We start from the raw sequence: 20,423 nt of genomic DNA on the forward strand, positions 1-20,423 counted from the left end.
AAATCGATCAAGCTAGAAACCACAATGAAATATATTATGAAATAACTTTAGATTTTAAAAATCAGTGCCTATCGCTTAAGGGTAAAGTCAAACTCGCGATGAATATCTCTAAAGCTCATGCTACTGAACTTCTCAAATTTTCATCAAAACCAGGCAAGAAAATTATTCTGTATTGATTCCGTGCAATTGACAAAATATCTAGGTTCACAATTCCAAATAATAGTACCATCCGTGATTACACATTACATATATCAAGAGCTCTACAGCTGTTAACATTAAAGTTTCTGCATAGCCATTTCATTAATGTTAAGTTTTTCTTTGCTTTATTTGATATGACCTGATAATGTTTTTGGAATATTAAATTTTCAAAATAATTTCAAGATTATTCACATTTTTGAGAAATTTGATTTTCTTTTATAATTAAATAAAGAAAGATTGGTTTTCCTAGAAAATATAATCCCCTGTGCCTTTGGAAAAGTTAAAGGTAAAAAAAAAAAATGTCTCGGACCAGCGTACAATTGTATTAAATTATTCTGCAAGGTATTATTCTGATCATAGATAGAAGCAATGGAATGAAAGATCTTTATATCATCAGCATACAATAAGTATTTGACAGCTATTTTCTCTGATATATCATTTATATACAATAGAAACAACAAAGGGTCAAAATTAGAGCTCTGGGTACTCCAGAGATATCATCAAAAACAAAAGAGAAACTACCTTTATATTTTACCACAAATTTTCTGTTAGTCAAATATGAAACAAACCAATTAATTAGATTTATTGAACTATTTTTTTCGATAATAATATCAAATTAGTTTATCAAAAGTTTTAGCAAACTCAAGGTAAATCGCATCCGTTTGACCATCATTTTAAACTACAGGCAGTATATTGTGGATTAGACTTGACAAGTTAGTAACTATCGATTTACTATTCACTAAGCCATTTTGATTAATTTCAATTCTGATTATGGAGATATTTGTAAATTATTTTTTGAAAGATCTTGGGAATGACATTAATAACAGTATTGGTTTAAAATCATTAGAACAGTTACCTTTAGTTTTAGGAGTAGTAGTAATGGCAATAGTCTTCCCGATATCCGAATATATGTTGATATTGAGACTCCAATTGAACAAGGAAGCCAATACAGGAGCATAATATCAGCTATTCCAATCAATATTGTTAGAATTGTGAAACGTGCATTATAATTCGTACATTTTCTTATATATTAATTCAATGCGACTGTCTTTTTACTCGGTAACGTTTTGAAAACTAACATCATTTACAACTTTAAGTATAGATTTTCCAAATATTATTAGACTGAAAAACGAAATCATAATTCATTGTCGCCTCCCCCCCCCCCCAAAAAAAAAAAACGCACTTGAAAGTGCTAATGCTGCTTACATTTGGTACCATAGTCTTAAAATAGCAGATTTGAAATTAAGGGGAATAATTTCATCAGAATGAACTCTCGTGGCATTGCTAGTATAGGCATACTCAGGGTTCTCGCTTTCGATAGGGAGATCTAGGTTAAATCCCGGTAGTAGTGCTTGTTGTTCATAACTCACGTTGTAAATCTAAATTTCATATAACTTCTGTGCGAAACGGAACGTGAAATTTTAAACAAAATATCATCAGAAGTTGCGAATTTTGTCAGATCACACTTTTTATTCGTATATATAACGCGAAAACTCAATTTTAATCGGCTAAATCCGTAATGACTCAATTAAACCAGTATACTAATTTATTCTGATGAATGATTAGATATAGATAAATTGAGTGTTTTCGTATTTACAATAATAATTTATTTACTCTATGTAAGGCTGATGGTACACACCTGTAAGTAAACTACGATGCGGCTATCTTTGAGAAAGCATTTACACTTCTCTGATTAAATGTAAACTTGGAAATCAGCCTTAAAAAAATAATACGTTAGTCTGTACAGGACAGTCTATTTAGGACTAATTGGACCACATAATGCACATCCAAACACACGTAAATCAACTAACTATATTTATTAAAAAAAAAAAAAAAAAAAAGTACTGCAAAACATCTTGCTTTAGCCTCACTTCAACCGGTAATGCCAATATTGGTATTACGATTAAGTAGACACAGGACCGGAATCGTGATTCCGCTGTTACTATGGTAGTAAATGATTGATAGTTTTGTTTCCTCTTGTTCCGTAATAATTTCCTTTGAACTTTGAATACATATAAATTTTTAAAAGGAAGAGTTGAAAGTATACCGGATTTAAATATCCTCGCGTTGTGTTAAGTGTGGTGCCACTGCTGAAACATTTCTCCAAATGACTTTGCCAGTTTTTTCCAGCGAGTGAGAAGTGTTCAAAGCTTTACGTGCGTTGCTTTCTAGTGGCTCTCCACTGATTTAGCCGCATTGGGACATATTTCCCAACAAAATGTTTGGATGACGGAATCGTACCTTTCCTTCCCCAATTTTGAAAACTAAAATTATTTACAAATTTGATATATGATTATTGTTATCCACTAAACACTATATATGATTTATATTTTTCTGCAATTCAATAAAGGAATGTATATTAATTCTTACTAATACGAAAATGCGAAAAAATATGTTACCTTAATTAGAAAGGATAGACAGTGTGTTTGTAGTGACTTACGTTTGTAGTTCCACCTCTAAAAAATCTGTGTTCATTGTTGGAAGGTGGAGTGGCCAATTTAAAAGAGAGTTCGAATACATTGATCTTGCGAGAATGTAACTTGGTTCCAGCAAATATCGGTTCCGATAAGAGGTAGTTGTAGAGTGGTTTCTATGTTTTATTACGCATCCATTTATTTGCTACGTAAGTCCCGAATCTTAGTTTCAATTATACGACTATTTAAAGATGATTACTTATTGCTTATGCAATCATTCTAACATTAATTTTTCACTTGCTACTCGCAAGATACATACCTTTAGCAAACTCAATAATTTGCTGGTTGAAAGATGGAATAGCACGGGTAGGCCCTATGTTCAGAACTGTCAAAATTTATCAAAAGGATCACCCATCGACTTTGCCACATGGAATAATAATAATAAGAATATCCGAAAGGAGGAAGTAGTTCTTCCAGTTGTAAAATGACTAAAATCTTAGCAATTGGTACGACAACTTCACGTTAGTTTCAAGTGTTGCACTACTTAATTCACTTCAATGTACATTATGGTGTGCAAGGCAAATTCAAATTATCGCAATATTTCCCCTAGTTTGACGAAAATAATGAAAGGAGAAAATATGCATAGTAGGCTTTCTCAAGATAAAAGATTTGAGATGACAGATATGCGTATCAGATCTCCGAAAGAAAGATACGTTAGGGGGACTACTGTTCGGGAGACTATCTCGGAAACAATAACTGGAGAATAGGAACAAAGAAGAGTAAAAAATAAATAAAATGAAATAAAATAAACTTCAAATATACTGTAATAACTTTGTTGATTTGACTTTCAGACTTACTGGTGTACGAGTACAGCAAAACCGAGCTCACATAGAAAGCTTAGTAGGACTACTCATTTTATAGTAGAAAAATAATATATTTGAAAATATTATCTTAAAATGAGTGCAAAGGAAATGAAGCAAATGAAATATGGGTGATCTACGATAAGTGATAGTGATGATATAAATTCCAAAGTGGCCGAAAACTAACTCTTAGTATAACAGTTTATGTCAACTGTTTATGTATAAATTAAGAGATATTTAAAATATACTGAAAGAACCTGTTGTGAGGATATTTGAAGCTTTTGACGCATAATACGATAGTTTACATTATCATAGATATGGTTTTAAAATGCTACATTTGAATTAAGAAATGAACATTTAATTCTGCTTAGTTTAGTTTTTAAAAAAATTCTTCGTATGTTTGACTAAATAACTTAAATTTTTTATGTTCCCTTCGTGTTTTATTTGTCTTAATTGACGTACCAAAGGCAACTGACTGTCTTTATAATGAGAGTTGCTGTAATTTAGGGTAGTGTTGTGCATTGCAGTGTTTTAATTGTTACATTGTTATAATTTTGAATCTCAATACGTAGCTATCAAATTTGTTACAATTTTCAATTTAATTTGAATTTATATTAATAGTTTTCTACTATGCATCTAATCTTATAATATTAGTCGTGTCTTGATGTCAAACTACCACGAAATTCCAAATTTAAATTTAGTATACATTTAGAGTAAAAAAAATCCTTTACTGGTAAGGAATATTGTATTGAATTTGTAAAATATCCCAAGAAACAAAGAGATACTTTATTCATTTAGTTTCTTCAGCATGAATCCTTGGCTATTATAGTATATATTTGGGGAATTAAAGTTAAATTTAAATTTCCAGAAAGAAAGAAATCTCAACTATCTCTTCCTACAAATTAAGCACTGATTTCACGTTATTGAATAGTTTTATTCACTGACACTAAAATCAAAAATATAAGGGGTTTAAAATAGACTCTATTAAAGTACGAGATTATAATGATTCTATAAACGATCTTCTTGTAGAAGATAAAACAAAATCTCTAATTTACTGTGAAGCATACAACATTAGTTTGAATCATTTTTTTCTACTTTACTCAATTTTAAATATTGTGCTAAATTCTATGATAACATTTATGCTTTCATTCTCAATTTGAAAATTCTTTAATAAATACATGTCTATTCAATATGTACACTTGAAAATCTTATTAATTTATTTTTCTATTTATATCACGGGATTTTGGACTCGAAAGTAATTCTTTGATTTAAAATTAACATTCCCCAAATGCCTTAATTAGACCTTTTTTTCAACAAATCTATTACATTACTGTTACTATACTTCAATTAAAGTAAAAGATAAAATCCTTCGTAAATAATGGTTTAACGAATTCTTAACGAAGATTTTTTTCTAAGATCTTAAAACAATTTAAATTCTAATTTAAAAATAGATGTATTATTCACGATTCTGTCTGTTGATTTGATGCATGAGTTCTTACTATGTGCGTGCGCAAAATTAGAGGAAAGAACGCATCTCTAACTCTGTTCTCATATTTTTTAAGTACGCAGGATTACACATGTAAAATTTCATCACTCTATGATATATGGAAGTGGGTTAGGGTAAAACTTCCTCGCGCACTTCTCGTTACCCGGAAAATTTCGAAGAAATCACACATGTGCAAATTACTTCGAAACTATCGATTTTTGACCCCTGGTTTATATAGGTGAAAATATTCCAAAGTACTTGTAGAATATTCCCTTGCAAGGAATGCATCTAATTACCACTCGCCCTGTATAATTCGATATGATTCGTAGTAATTGCTTTTAATTATATGTTAATATCCCTGTTTAGTTTTTTCAGATAACAGAAACGTGCTACGTGCATTTTCTAAAGATCTTTCGTTTTTCAATTATACTTGTTATATCATTATGATTCAATTTTAGTATAAAGAGCATGAACACAGGACGATAAAGATGTGATAATACATAAATTGCTAATGATATACACTAATAAAATACGTACCTTCGTCGCAATTGTGGACAGTGGAATATGAACTGCGTCTATGTCTGCTCTGATATTCATTGAGGGAATATTCTCAGGTTCGAAGCCTCGGAAGAAGTCGCACAAAGATAACAGAAATCCCTTGTCCAAGCAAATGGAAAATTCTTGCACTAAGAGTTTTACATACCTACAAAAGTTATGTATAACTTTAGACATCTGCATTAACTCTTTTTAAAGATACATTTAATAACCACTTACTTACCTAATGTTTCAATTATTTTAATTCGTTTCTCATATATATATATATATATATATATATATATATATATATATATGAGCATATTGCGTGAATTACTTGGAAGCGTCAATATGTATGTATACCAAATATTTAATTACTAAAATTTAATAATATGACTATACAGTAATTCAACTTTACATAGTCGTTATAATAACCATTCGAAGTTAATTACATTTCTTAATACAAATTTATGTACAGAAGTTTTTATACAGTTTAATGAAGGAAATTCGTAATACAGAATTATCCAAAATATCAAATTTCTATACATATGATTATGACAAAGATTCACCAAATACAAAATGTAACAACTTTAATCATAAAAAAGTTATAATTTCATTTCAGGCCAGACTTAAGCCGATTGGAACAATTGCTCCCAATCGGGCCTCCCACCTAAGAGAGGGGTACTATAGAGTGTAATCTACTTTCGGCTTGTGAAGTATATATAGCAACACACTGTAATAACCGTATATGTAACACCACATTTTATCTTATAGAGTGCAACAGTAGTTATAATAAAATAACACAATGCGGTTTTGGGCCCTGGACTCAATAAGTTTTTAAGCCAATAAGAATTATTAGTGCTACAAAATTTAGTGCTAACACTGTAGATAAATACTGTATAAATTTGAACTTAACCTGTAGCAGCTGCAATTAGGTTGGTGTGAACGAAATTTCGCTTGGACGTTTGGTAAGAAAGTCATCTCAGCCTCATTACAGGGCAGGGGGCGGATTAAGGTCATGTGTCTAACGTCACATACTCGGTACACATATAGCAAATTCGCTGGTATACCCAGACCGTCAAAAGGCATTGTTGAATACCCAGACCGCATTGTTGAACAGGGTCCTATTAAAGTGCACATCGGAGAATACACAATTGTGAGTGATTTCTCTTTATGAATTCAAACTGGGACATTCTTTCTGCACAGCCAGCTGTAAAAATTATCAAGTCATTTGGTACAGGAATAGCGAATGACTGGACCATTTGCCGTTGTTTTATCCTTTGATACATCATTGTAAAATGAGCCCTGTGAACTTCGACTTATTTCGTGTTCGGATGAGCTTCTGAGGAACACCGTACAAGTAGATCCTTGAAAAAGAGTTCGTGCAAGATTGCAAATGAGTTAGGCGAACATCATATCCCTGCTGTTCGGCAGCTTCATGCAATCGGTAAGATGAAAAAGATGGACTCATGAGTGCCACGTGAGTTGACACCAACCACCAAGAATCGGTGTCCGGGAGTGCGCATTTCTATTTGTAAGAAAGTTTCCTGTATCGGAGTGTCACTTCAAATGAAAAATGGATTTGGCATGACAATCGTAAACGGTCAGGACAATATTTGGATCTGATCAATGTCAAGGACAGTTTCCTAAACCATCTCTCTATTACAGAAGGTGTTGTTACTTGTATGGTTGTCTATCGTGGGAGTGATTCATCATCTCTTTTTCATATGAGGTGAAATCATTAATGTAGATCTTTATAGTTCTGACTCCATGAAACGCACCACCAACTAATCTGCAAGCATCCAGCCATGGTCAACAGACATGACATCCTCATGTTGCATGACTGTGCTCGCCCGTATGTCGCGCATAAAAAGGTGCAGGCTCTGAGTTGCAGTAAAAAACCCTTCCTCGCTCATCGTATTTCCCCGACGTCTCTTTCACTGAGTCCTATTTCTTCTCGTATCTTACTTCTTGGGAGAAAAACCTTCCCTGATGATCGGGCAGATGACTGTACTGTTGAGGACTTCTTCACATCGCAAATACCAGACCTCTTTGAGTACGGAATCTAATTGTTCACTGAGCGATAACAAAAGTATGTGGTTGCAGACGGCGATTATTTTGATTAACCGGGTATTGTAGTTTTCTTTTTTCCTGTATTTTTTTTCCCTTTGAAAATGACGTATCTGAGAAAAACATTTCATTTGTACCAACCTAATACTTATGATATTGATAGTCTTAAATTAAGGTGTAGTCGAAGTTGCTCTTTACACCTTACTTCACATGAAACTCAATAATCTTATTAATTAACAAATTTACAAATGGTACCATTTCGGTAGAATAAGAAATCTACATTTCCATCATCATCAGCGTCATCATGAAAACAAGTACAAGAATCTTTAGGTTTGGATACAATAAGATGGTTGGGATACAAGAATTAGAGCAGCGAGACCTGCAAATCGCATGCTTGAAGCAAGAAACTGCGATAATAAAACAGGTAACACACCCTAAGCAGTTTGTCAAGACCGTCTATCAATAATTTAAAGAGACACTGGTTACGATATCAGCATTCCGTTAGTTGAAAACATCTGTAATAGTTGTATGTAAAAGAGTACACACAAACAAAATTTGCCCTGCTAAAAATAAAAGATGTCGTAAATGCTTATTTTTGGTCACCTTACTCGGAAGTTTAATCCAAGTCTTAATTGGTCATATCAAGAATTTTGAGATACATTTTCTACCTGAAACGCAAGCTACTCAGGTGTAAGTCAAGCAACAGCAACAGATCATATTACCCCAAAAATACATTCCAACTACTTAGGCATAATAGTAGAAGGTAGATAGAAGGTTGATCACGTGTGCAACCAAATATGACAAATACATATAGTATATTATCAGAATTATTGAGAAAAGGCAAAAAGATTGATGAAAAGTTGAAGAGATTGGATGAAAATGTGCGGGAAAGGAAGACGTACAAGAATATTGAAGTGGGAAAGCACAGGCAGAAGTTAAAATCTGATTAATCTGTTGCTGACAATAAGCACAATTCCAAGAAGGTCTAGGAGAAAAAGTGTGAAGAAGTTCAGGTTCAGGTCAGAGAGTGCAAGTATCATTATTGTTCAAAACCGACCTGGGAAGAAAATGAAAGAGTTACACATTTGTTTCAAGGAGTATCGCAGAAAACAAAATGATGAGGCTAGCAAAAGAGAAGAATGGAAAGAAGAAGAAAAAGGAAAAGATACATGTTTTGGAAGAATGTGTCTGTTCAAAAATTGTAAAGAGGGGAGAGTGTTACCAATGAATGTTATTGGGAATATAAGCCGGGCACAAAGTACTACAAGAAATGTGCACATACTTTTACCACAGCTGATGAACGAGAGATATTCTGTGCAAAGATAATATAGATTGAAATAAGTTGTCAGAGATGGCGCTGTAAACACTAAGTATTGGGGAGCTTTGCTCTCAATTTTTATTATTTATAATTCATTACTTTTGACAATTTTACTATTTATGACAACCTTAATACACTGTTTTTCAATTTTAATATATTCATGCCCCGCTTATCCTTTCTTATTACATTAACAGTGTGATAAACAATTATATTTCAAACTGGCAAATTCGGCCACTTTGGCACGTGCCATTTTAGTACATTTGCTTACTTCAAACAAATTTTATTTAAAACAAATTTAGTGAAATATCCACAAGGCTCTACGGTTGGGACTTCCTTTATAAATCTTCCGAACTGAAACTGAAACTGAGTAAGTTGTTAGAATGGAGACTGTATCAATATATATATTCTATCAGGTCTTGGTTCCATTTTGTACTAAAACACAATAATACACTGAGCAAGGCTATGTGATATATGTAACAAAACACACAATCACGTAACTCTTACGTGATTGTGTGTTTTGTTACATATATCACATAGCCTTACTCAGTGTATTATTGTTTTAATCTCTCTCTGTGTGTAAAGGACATTGAATAAGAACTAAAATTATAATATTTGTAAGGAATAACGTGATTATTATATTAAACGAGATATAGCAATTAAAAGAAAGATCAAAGTAAGGTATACCAGTATTCTGAATTATTGTAGAATAAGGTATTAGTTGACTTCTGGCAAAGCCTTGTTTGATAATTAAGAGAATATATAGATTGAAATCATTTGAATTATACTATTTCACAAGAGTTAATATTTGAATTAGAAATTTTACAATTTATAATTCGTGCCTTTTTTTCAGTGAAAAATAACGACTCAGTAATTCCGTGCAAATGCATTTTATTCTGTAAAATAATCTCCTGCAGCTCAGGTCACAAATTGTACTATCTCCTGCGTGACATCATATTGGTTTTGGAATCGTTGCTAATCCAAATGCTTATCCATGACCAAAAGCAAGTGATATATGGACCAGCGTCCAGGGATTAGAGAAAATGAGTTAAAACTTCCCTACCAGTGTTTTGATCAACTCCTTGGTTACTTCCGTCGTGTTAGGTCTTGTGTTGTCTTGAAGAAGGGTCAATCTTCTTTTGACTAGTGCGGGCTGTTTCTGAGACAGTGCAGCTGCAACCCTTTGCAGCTGGGACAAGTACACCTCTGCTGTGATGATTTTGTCACTCTATCAATTCAAAGTGTATAATAGTAGCCCTGGTTCACCAAATACAGAGCAGTATTTTCTGTTAATGAATGTTTTGTTTGGCAGCAAATGCCACGGAATCAGTGGACGATCAATGATGTTTTCTTTTGCGGTTATTGTATAAGATTCATTTCTCGTCACACATCAATGTTGTCCAGGAATGGGGCTCTTTCGTAACGTGACACCACTGAAAAGCAATTGGTAAGCTACTGAGTTTGTTTCCTTGGTCAAAACGTGAGGAGCCTACTTACCGAGCTTTCGTGTCTTTCCAAGGTTATGCAGATACAATCGAATGGTTTCTTCCAATACTCCAATCCCTTGTGTGATAGTTTGTACATTTCTTGTGGATTACTCTTCATGTCCTCTTTGAGCAGGGTTTCGTCGATAGTGAATGGACAACCAGTTTGGGGCTTGTCGTGGAGGCTCTCATCTTCCGATGCAATTGGCCTAACCACTTTCGCGCTGTGCACTCACTCGCTGATTAACTCCAAGTGCAGAGCATAATTTGCGAGCAACTTTTAGAGCATTGCTGCTTAATTTGAACTCATACAGTAAACACGGCCGTAAAACATCCTTTGGCACAGGCATATTCACTTGAGGATTGTAGTACCTGCAGGACTGCTTTCGGCACGTTTCACACTCCTCACAATTCTGCATTGACTGACGGAAATGTCAACATTAGATGTCATCCCGACAGCTTAGCAATATTTGCCGTTATGATTCTACTTTTCGCCAAAGCGACAAACTTTTTTAATACCCTTTTTTAATAAAAACAAGGGAAACTCATCCAAAAACAAGAAAGAAGAAGAAGCTTCTAGAAGCCTATGAAACATATTTTACATTGAAATCAAGGATTATGAAGATCTTACTAACTACTATAACATAATCTACACCTTATCACTTAACTACAACTATAAAAAGCATATAATTAATATTTACAAGTATATTAATAATTTAAGTATTATCAATATGGAAAAAATTGACAAAAAATATCTTGCTTGTAAATGGCGGACATAATGATCAATAGTCATGTTTGAGGAAATAACAATTGTATAAATTTAACTTATATGAGACATTTTGATATTTATTAATCAGTGAATCAACTAAGAGCATATGTAGCATTATAAGAAGACAACGCAATATGATTTAATTCAAATAAACACTCGTGTGGTCAACATGGATTTACTGAATATCTGCCACTTCAATAACATCTTTATAGGTGTTACAACTTGAACTTGAGATCACCGAATATAAGCTGATATTGGGATTCCATTGAAACGAAAAGGTAAGTGTCAGGTTCTTGTAATTCTCAGATTGTGCTTTGTGAGTCATTACAAGTCTATTTTGTCTATTATTACTAAGGTATTTATGTGATGTACATAAGTATAGTTATCAAGATGGATGGAGCACATGTTTTACGAATTAAAGCTAACATGAAGAATGTAGTATTTGAGGGTAATTTTAGAGGCTATTTAAATTTATTTTAACTTTTGAGTTATCGACATCTTTTTTCTTCTCTAGTTTGTCATCCGTGTTTCATTTCTAAGAGCTTTTAGTACTCTAGCTTCTAGCGCAAAAGTTAAACTTGCCCGTTTTTCTATTTATCCGTCAAAGCGTACGTTTTTCAATATATCCGTCAAACCGTACTTCCACATTTCTGTTATACTGTAGCTGTGAAGTGATTTAGCAATAATTTTCCGGACACAACCTTGAATACCAATTTATACAAATAATCAGTAGCGGATTTAGAAAAGTACTTTAGGAGGGTTTTTTCTGATTGTTTCGTTTCCTAAAAAGTCCTAATTTTATTTGGGAAGTGCTTGAAGTTTATGAGTACAGGCATAACTAATATTTCGTTTCGTTTATATGTTTAGCAATAATCTTCCGGATACAACTTTAAAAATCATTTTATACTGAGAATCAGTGGCGGATTTAGAAAAGTATTTTGGGAAGGGTTTCTTACTAGGCCTAATGTTTAGTTTTTTTTAAACATTCGTAATTTTTATTTGACGGGAGCTTAAAGTTTATGAGTAAAGGCATAAATAATAGATATTTCGTTTGTTGCAGACATTCCGTAACTTTGGGGAACGGGCTTCAGTCCGAAAGACCGCCCCCCTAACCTTCGCAAAACCGTCACTGCTGGTAATTAGTAATAATAACGATTTAAAAACAATAAAAAAGGAAGTCGCCCAACTCACAGTACACGCACTATTTCTACATTCACAGATGGAATGAAGAAAAGCTTTGTCAGAATGGTCGAATGCTGGTTGAATCCCGGACTTCCCGATAGAAGCGGAAAAGCTAATCACTCAGTCATGTTTGTTGTGCAGTTGTATTTAGCTTAACTTAAATATATTCCGTAGTCTTTTTTTTTGGGGGGGGGGAGTTCCGTAATGATATGTTGAATCCCTCTTGTTAAAAATTCAGAAAACTTGAGGATTGGGTAAACTGTGATGGTGGTTCTATAAAACTTAACTGTAGAATTTCAAGAATATACAGAACCAAAAGCTCTGGATGTGCAGTCTTTAAGTGTATCATATAAATCTAAGTATTTCTCTTATGTTTTATTTTAATTTTATTTTCTTTCAAAAAGAGGGTATGGAATATTTTGAAGTAAAAATACTACATACTATTTTGCTAGTTATTTGTGTATTCTTTAAAAAGAAGTGTTTACTTTTAGGGTTGGCTGATTTACACCAACTTTTTTTTTTAATAACTGGTTTAAACCACAAAAATAAAAAGAATGAAAAATGCGAATCGTGTGAACTTCATGGTAACGTTTGCAGATATCAAACCACCTGCAATAGTTTTATTTCCCTTTCACCTTTTAATCAATATGTCCCATGTTCAATTCTCGGTCGAACCACAATCCTTCTTTCATGCGTAACCCAAGTAGCGGTTCGGATGTCAGTTTAAGCGAAAGTCTTCTCCTTGATAACCTCGGTATTTCGTAAGGATGTTAAGCCTAAATATACGAAACAAATCAAATTGTATATTTCTACATGCCTAAATGCGTGTTGTTTTATAAAGAAGCCAATATTGCTTAAATTTATTGATTGCCTACGTAGCTTCCAACATTAGCTTGGATTGGACTTTCAATGATATCTACGTACCGGTACTAAATTTGTAATTTAATACCTCAGTTTTAGCGTACTGATTGTGGTACGTTGACCTTTAAATTTTACATGCAAAGCAATAACAGGATTTTCCCGTTATTGTCTTACATTTCAAGTAATGACGGGATTTTCCCAATGGCTAGGGCGGGAGATTCTCAACTTAAGAAATTTACTGACCGCACTTCTTTAAGCTTATGAGAGTTCTTCCGGCATAACCCCGCTGTTGCATAATAACATCAAGGCGAAACAAACTTAGGCTATTTCTGTGAATATGTAATATAAATACATAAAGCAAAAAATCTAAGTCAAAAAAGCCTGGTTTAAACCAAAAAAGCCTGGTTTAAACATCCCCCAAAAAAGGGGTTTTTGGCATTTTAAAAAACAACCACGGTTCTTGCCAATTCTGCTTACTTTTGTATATAGGAGGTTAAAAAATTCTTATTATATACATTGGTTAATCCTATGGAATTCATAATGTAAATATGTTGAAGAAAAATTGTTTGAAATATTTTTTCGAAATTCATAGTTTATTTTCGATGTTTTATATTATTATCAGCATCAACCACTAATTAAATGATTTTTTGTGTTATAGAGAAGCGATACAAAGTCTGTTTTATCAATTTAAAGCAGTATTTTGAAAAAAGCCCAAAATTTCCGAAGCAAAAAAGCAAAGCAGAAAAAACCGAGTTTTTTTCCAAAAAAGCCGTTTTTTTTCCGAGCCCTTGCATCTCTACTCAAATATAAGGAACTTTCAACATTAAAATGGGTAAGACGTAATATATATGTAATATACATGTAATATGTCTAATATTTTGAAACATTGGCGAGTGCGAAGGGGTGGAAACCTGGGAAGAATCCGAGAAACGTGTTATAGAGTTCGTCATAGAGCAATTGAAAGTGGATCTGAACGCGAGTGAAATAGAAAGAGCCCATCGTCTTGGCCGCGGACATAACAGACCCATCATTGTAAAGTTCTCTTCCTACAAGAAGAAGAATCTAATATTAAAAAAATGCATATCATGCTAAAGGAACCCCTGTCTCAATTACCGAAGATTTCTCTGCCTCAGTTCGTCAAATTCGCAAAGAACTGTCTTCATGTGGGATGCGCGTTCCAAAGGTGACCATGCAAAGCTTCAGTATAACAGGTTAATTGTAAATAATAAGGCATTTACTCTTGAAGAACTATAACAAAATAATGTGACGCCATCAAAACAAGAGGAAATTCCGAAGAACGTGAATACAGAATTTGCAACACTTGTCACGCTCTTCGACAACGCTTTATTATTTTGACAAATCTGACTTTTATTTTAGAGTTATTGTATAGGCCTAAACTGAGTCGCCACCACGTTTACGCAAAACGTGGAAAAAGGTATATTTAGTTCCAGATCCTTGATTTCAGAAGCAAACAACCATGAAGATCTATACGATCACATTGCACGGTAAGGTATGAGAAGAAACCGTGACTAACTGACGGAATGTATGGAAGTTTTCAAGTAAAATACGAATTTCCAACATTAAACTTAATACAAATCAATAATACCGTTTGGTTACCGAACTTAGTTAAAATTTCCGCATCTAGCATTTCCATGATCAGAACTTATCTTGTTATGACTCTAAAGTTGCTATTTATATAACCAGCATTACCCACAGTTCATTAATTCCACAAAGGCTACGTATATTAACTATAAATTATATCGTATTTCAAATACATTCTTAAATCTTTCATTAATACATTTATCTTTAAATATTCATATTCATAATTATATCTTTTATTCCTTTTATATAGCCTCCGTATAAATAGTAATCGTTCTGGCGTTGCTGTATATGCTACTTAACTTCATAATTCAGTATTTAAATTTCATGGATTAACTCGGTTTCACACAAAGGAATAGATTACATCTAATGATATGCGGATTCATATGTCATTCAATCATGTAGATAACGATTCAGTAACAAAATAGGCATTACGATTATTATAAAGTCGTGCCGAAACAAATAACTATTTTCAAAAGATTTATATTGATTAAATTGTAGAAGGTTACTAAAATTTGGATTTTATACTTGTAGATTACACAATAGTTTACATTAGAACCATTTTACGGTGATGTGGCGGTAGGGAAGAGTAAGGGCCTAAGCCCTAGAAGAAAGTATTTAACTCTGCATATTCATTATTTCTTAGCACCTTTAAAATATACACAAAACGTTCGAAACTTAAATAATTATAAATTAAATTATGTAACTTTTGGCCGATGACAATTTAAGCACATTAATCACTTCTGAAGATTATTATTTTAATTAAATTTTCCGTTAAAAGTAACAGATTAACAATTTCCAATCACAATTACATTTCTTTCACTCTATATTCTTCTTATTCTTAATATTCTTTCTTCTTCATCTAATATTTAAATAAATTAATTTCTGGTACCGACCAAAATTAAGTTGACATATGACAAAACATATAACAGATAAGCAAAGACACAAATAAACAAACAACATGACAAGCAAAAGGAATAAACAAGGTATAAACAAGAATAGAAGCAAAAGGAATAAACAAGGTATAAACAAGAATAGTTGTGGGGCATAACAACTTTCCCCCTCTTCAAGAAAAAAAAAATTATCAGTGATAATTTTTTTTTTTTTACTTTTGAGTCGCCTCTATAGCATAATTTTCTATTCAGGTGAACATTTTAAAAGTTTCTTGAATTGCAAATTATTTGGCTTCGTCAATTTTTAGGTTTCAAAAGCAGCATAATTTCTTCAGAATTCGGTTATTATATAGGGACCAGTCAACTAAAATATAAGTGTGTAATTAGGAATTCAATAAACAAAATAACAGAAAGAACAATGGCAATAACATATAACAGCAAGAACGAAAAACAACCATCATCCATTTATCGTTTTCTTTTCTCTTTCTTTTCCATCTTCTCCCATCACTTATTCTTTCCTTATATTTCTGTTTCCTTTTTTCTTTTTTTCTATGCTTGTTTTTCCCACTTATTTCTTTTTTTCCTTTCTTGTCTTTCCTCCTATGATGTTTCCATCTCTTGTCCAGTTCAAATTTCTTTCTTCTCTTCCTCTTTTTCTGGAGGTTCCATAATTTTTCTTGAGATTTTGTGCTCCTCTTCTTCCAGTACTTCTCTCTAGGCTTCTTTCTAGATTTCTTTCTGTTCGAACATCCTGTTCTTCGTGACTTCTTCTTCGGCCTGTTCTTCAAATAACTTTTCTTATCGGAATTCTTTCTCTTCCTTTTCTGATCTCTGGTGTCAATTTCTGCCATTGTGATTTTTCTTCTTTTTCTTTTCCTGCTTCTGCTTTGCCTTTTCGTCTTTCTTTTTCTCCAGTTTCTATCTTTGCATATTTTCATATTTGTTTTTCTATCTTTGCATGTTTTCATATTTGCTTTTCCCAGCGGTCGTATTTTGGTTTCTTCTTTTGATTCTCTTAACTTCTTAGAAGGTTTCTCAATTAGCAAATTCGAAGTTTTCGAACTTCTACATGAGAAAGTTTCATATTCTATTCTTTCAGCACACATACTAATATCTTCCATAAATTTCGTTACTCCCTCAGTGGTGTTCTTCTGACTATTTTCTATCAAACTGTCACATGGTTGCTGCTCTTCTTGATCTACACTTTCTTTCTTCAGGTCTCCAATAACTATATTCAAGTCCTCACGTATTTCTTCCTTCAACTCTTTTCCAAATGTTTGCATATTATTAGCCAATGTTGTTATATTATTAGTAACTTCTAATCGAAATAGGGATAATTGTTGCATAAGCAGTTTAAACATTTCTTGATCACTTAGCTCTGATGATGGCATATTCGGTTGTTCCTTGGCGTCGTGTAAAACAACTTTTGTTTTATCTGCCTGCGCTTTTTCTTCAATTTCTCCTTCTTCCTTCGAATTCTGCAATTCTTCCTGTCTCGTTTCTTCGTTTGGCACTCCTTCTTTTTCTTTTGAATTTTGTATCTCTTTCCGTTGAGCTTCTTCTTTTCCCAGCTCTCTTTCCTTTTCTTTCTCTTTGTCTTCTTCTGTATCTTCAAAATCATCCTCACTATCTGTCTTATTATAATTATCACTTTCTTTCGATTGGCAGTCTTGACAGATCCAGTTCGAAAAATATTCAATATCTTGATCTTCTGGATTCTCCATCGTCGGAACTACTTCTCGGCAACACTTAAAAAAAAAAGTCTTTTTCAACTTCAATACTTGAGATGTTAATATTTATAGTTTCTAGGACCGTAGCACCTTTTCTTCTTTCTCGCCACACTCACCATATTTACTTTCTCGTATTCACAGTTAATATTTAGGGGGGGATTTCAACAAAATTCCTTCATATATCATACATTCGCTCCAGCAATTTATTAAAATCTTCACGACGACTTGACTCCTTTATCCAATCCTGGCTGAAAGGTCGCCAATTCTCTGTCACGCTCTTCGACAACGCTTTATTATTTTGACAAATCTGACTTTTATTTTAGAGTTATTGTATAGGCCTAAACTGAGTCGCCACCACGTTTACGCAAAACGTGGAAAAAGGTATATTTAGTTCCAGATCCTTGATTTCAGAAGCAAACAACCATGAAGATCTATACGATCACATTGCACGGTAAGGTATGAGAAGAAACCGTGACTAACTGACGGAATGTATGGAAGTTTTCAAGTAAAATACGAATTTCCAACATTAAACTTAATACAAATCAATAATACCGTTTGGTTACCGAACTTAGTTAAAATTTCCGCATCTAGCATTTCCATGATCAGAACTTATCTTGTTATGACTCTAAAGTTGCTATTTATATAACCAGCATTACCCACAGTTCATTAATTCCACAAAGGCTACGTATATTAACTATAAATTATATCGTATTTCAAATACATTCTTAAATCTTTCATTAATACATTTATCTTTAAATATTCATATTCATAATTATATCTTTTATTCCTTTTATATAGCCTCCGTATAAATAGTAATCGTTCTGGCGTTGCTGTATATGCTACTTAACTTCATAATTCAGTATTTAAATTTCATGGATTAACTCGGTTTCACACAAAGGAATAGATTACATCTAATGATATGCGGATTCATATGTCATTCAATCATGTAGATAACGATTCAGTAACAAAATAGGCATTACGATTATTATAAAGTCGTGCCGAAACAAATAACTATTTTCAAAAGATTTATATTGATTAAATTGTAGAAGGTTACTAAAATTTGGATTTTATACTTGTAGATTACACAATAGTTTACATTAGAACCATTTTACGGTGATGTGGCGGTAGGGAAGAGTAAGGGCCTAAGCCCTAGAAGAAAGTATTTAACTCTGCATATTCATTATTTCTTAGCACCTTTAAAATATACACAAAACGTTCGAAACTTAAATAATTATAAATTAAATTATGTAACTTTTGGCCGATGACAATTTAAGCACATTAATCACTTCTGAAGATTATTATTTTAATTAAATTTTCCGTTAAAAGTAACAGATTAACAATTTCCAATCACAATTACATTTCTTTCACTCTATATTCTTCTTATTCTTAATATTCTTTCTTCTTCATCTAATATTTAAATAAATTAATTTCTGGTACCGACCAAAATTAAGTTGACATATGACAAAACATATAACAGATAAGCAAAGACACAAATAAACAAACAACATGACAAGCAAAAGGAATAAACAAGGTATAAACAAGAATAGAAGCAAAAGGAATAAACAAGGTATAAACAAGAATAGTTGTGGGGCATAACACACTACCGGTGGTTAACCAAATCCCGATTTCAGTGAGTACATCCACCTGTGCAGAAATTCCATCATCCGATAACAAAAGAGGAAGGAAGATCACCCGGGAGACCTTGCCACATCCCCAAAGAAGCAGAGCGTGACTAACAAAGGAATGCAATAGAACACGTGGTAAGTTATCTACAACTGATCTCGAAGAAATGTGTTTGTGTAGTTCAAAAATAGCAACTGGTCTTACAAATAATAAAGACTGTCTAAAAATATTTTATCAAAATACTGTAGCTTACGTGGCCGAACATGTGATTTCTTTTGTGGTGTATTAACTAATAATTATGACCTAATTGCAATCACTGTGACATGGATTAACGAATCTCATTATGATGCTGACAATGGAACATCTTATATTGATAGTAGCGTTGGCCAATCAAACAATGTGCAATCGATAGAGGAGTGAAGAAAAGTGAGAAATCCAAAGTTTTACGGGCCGACACACAGGAGATACAAAGGAAAGAAGAATCTAGAATCATGTGAAAATAGCAATGCAAAAGACACACTGACACAGAAAGAACTTCAAAATGATTAAAGTAATCAAAATGACATTTACACAACAGTATAGTAAGCAAACATTGTACCCACAGACATGCTCAATAACATCATATGTAATGCAGTGTTGCCAACTGAGCACAAAATGAAGTTTTGTTAAATGGCACGGAACATAAATTATAATATGTAGAAAATCTAATTATATGTAGAACCATACCTGATGTACATGGTTCTACGTGGTACAAGTCATGATGTACAGCGTTGCCAACGTTTGAAGATAGGCCTATATGAATTCCTATATGAATCTCGGATGTAGAAGAGTACATACAGTACACAATTCAAACTATTTAAAACCAAAATATGAGACCACAAACAAGAAGATAATCACTGAAGTACGAAAATAAGGGACGAAGCACAGTGTCGAAGCAGGTTTGCTCAAGTGGAAAATCAGAATAGTATCAAACACAACACACAAAACTGAAATGATACATGCTCTTGGATTGACAATTGATTAGCAAGCTCACTTTTTTGATGCACGTAATATTGTATCACCTCACACATTATTGGTAGTCAATTTTTCAGTGTTGCTGTTGATAAAGCGCTCCGCAGTGTGTTGGAACTGTATGTACTCTTCTACATCCGAGATTCATGTAGGAATTCATATAGGCCTATCTTCAAACGTTGGCAACACTGTACACCATGGGTTCATAGGTATGGTTCTACACATAATTAAATTTTCTACATGTTATAATTTGCGTTCCGTGCCGTTTAACAAAACTTCATTTTGTGCTTCGTTGGCAACACTGCATTACATATGATGTTATTGAGCATGTCTGTGAGTATAATATTTGCTTACTATACTGTTGTGTAAATGTCATTTTGATTATTTTAATCAT

The 20,423-nt window shown here is 33.0% G+C and overlaps 1 protein-coding gene across 2 annotated transcripts in view; it reads right to left on the reverse strand.

Moving 5' to 3' along the window:
• Positions 1 to 20,423, reverse strand: part of LOC145661598 (intermembrane lipid transfer protein VPS13A-like) — a 305,499-nt gene that overhangs the window by 54,657 nt on the left and 230,419 nt on the right. For both annotated transcript variants that reach the window (XM_081726923.1, XM_081726919.1), the window contains exon 54: positions 5,496 to 5,661. In XM_081726923.1, coding sequence (XP_081583049.1) covers positions 5,496 to 5,661 — 166 coding nt within the window. The remainder of the gene's footprint in view (positions 1 to 5,495; positions 5,662 to 20,423) is intronic.

Source organism: Thermobia domestica, chromosome 1 (genome assembly GCF_964235325.1).
Source record: "Thermobia domestica chromosome 1, izTheDome1.hap1.1, whole genome shotgun sequence".
NCBI classification, from domain to species: domain Eukaryota; kingdom Metazoa; phylum Arthropoda; class Insecta; order Zygentoma; family Lepismatidae; genus Thermobia; species Thermobia domestica.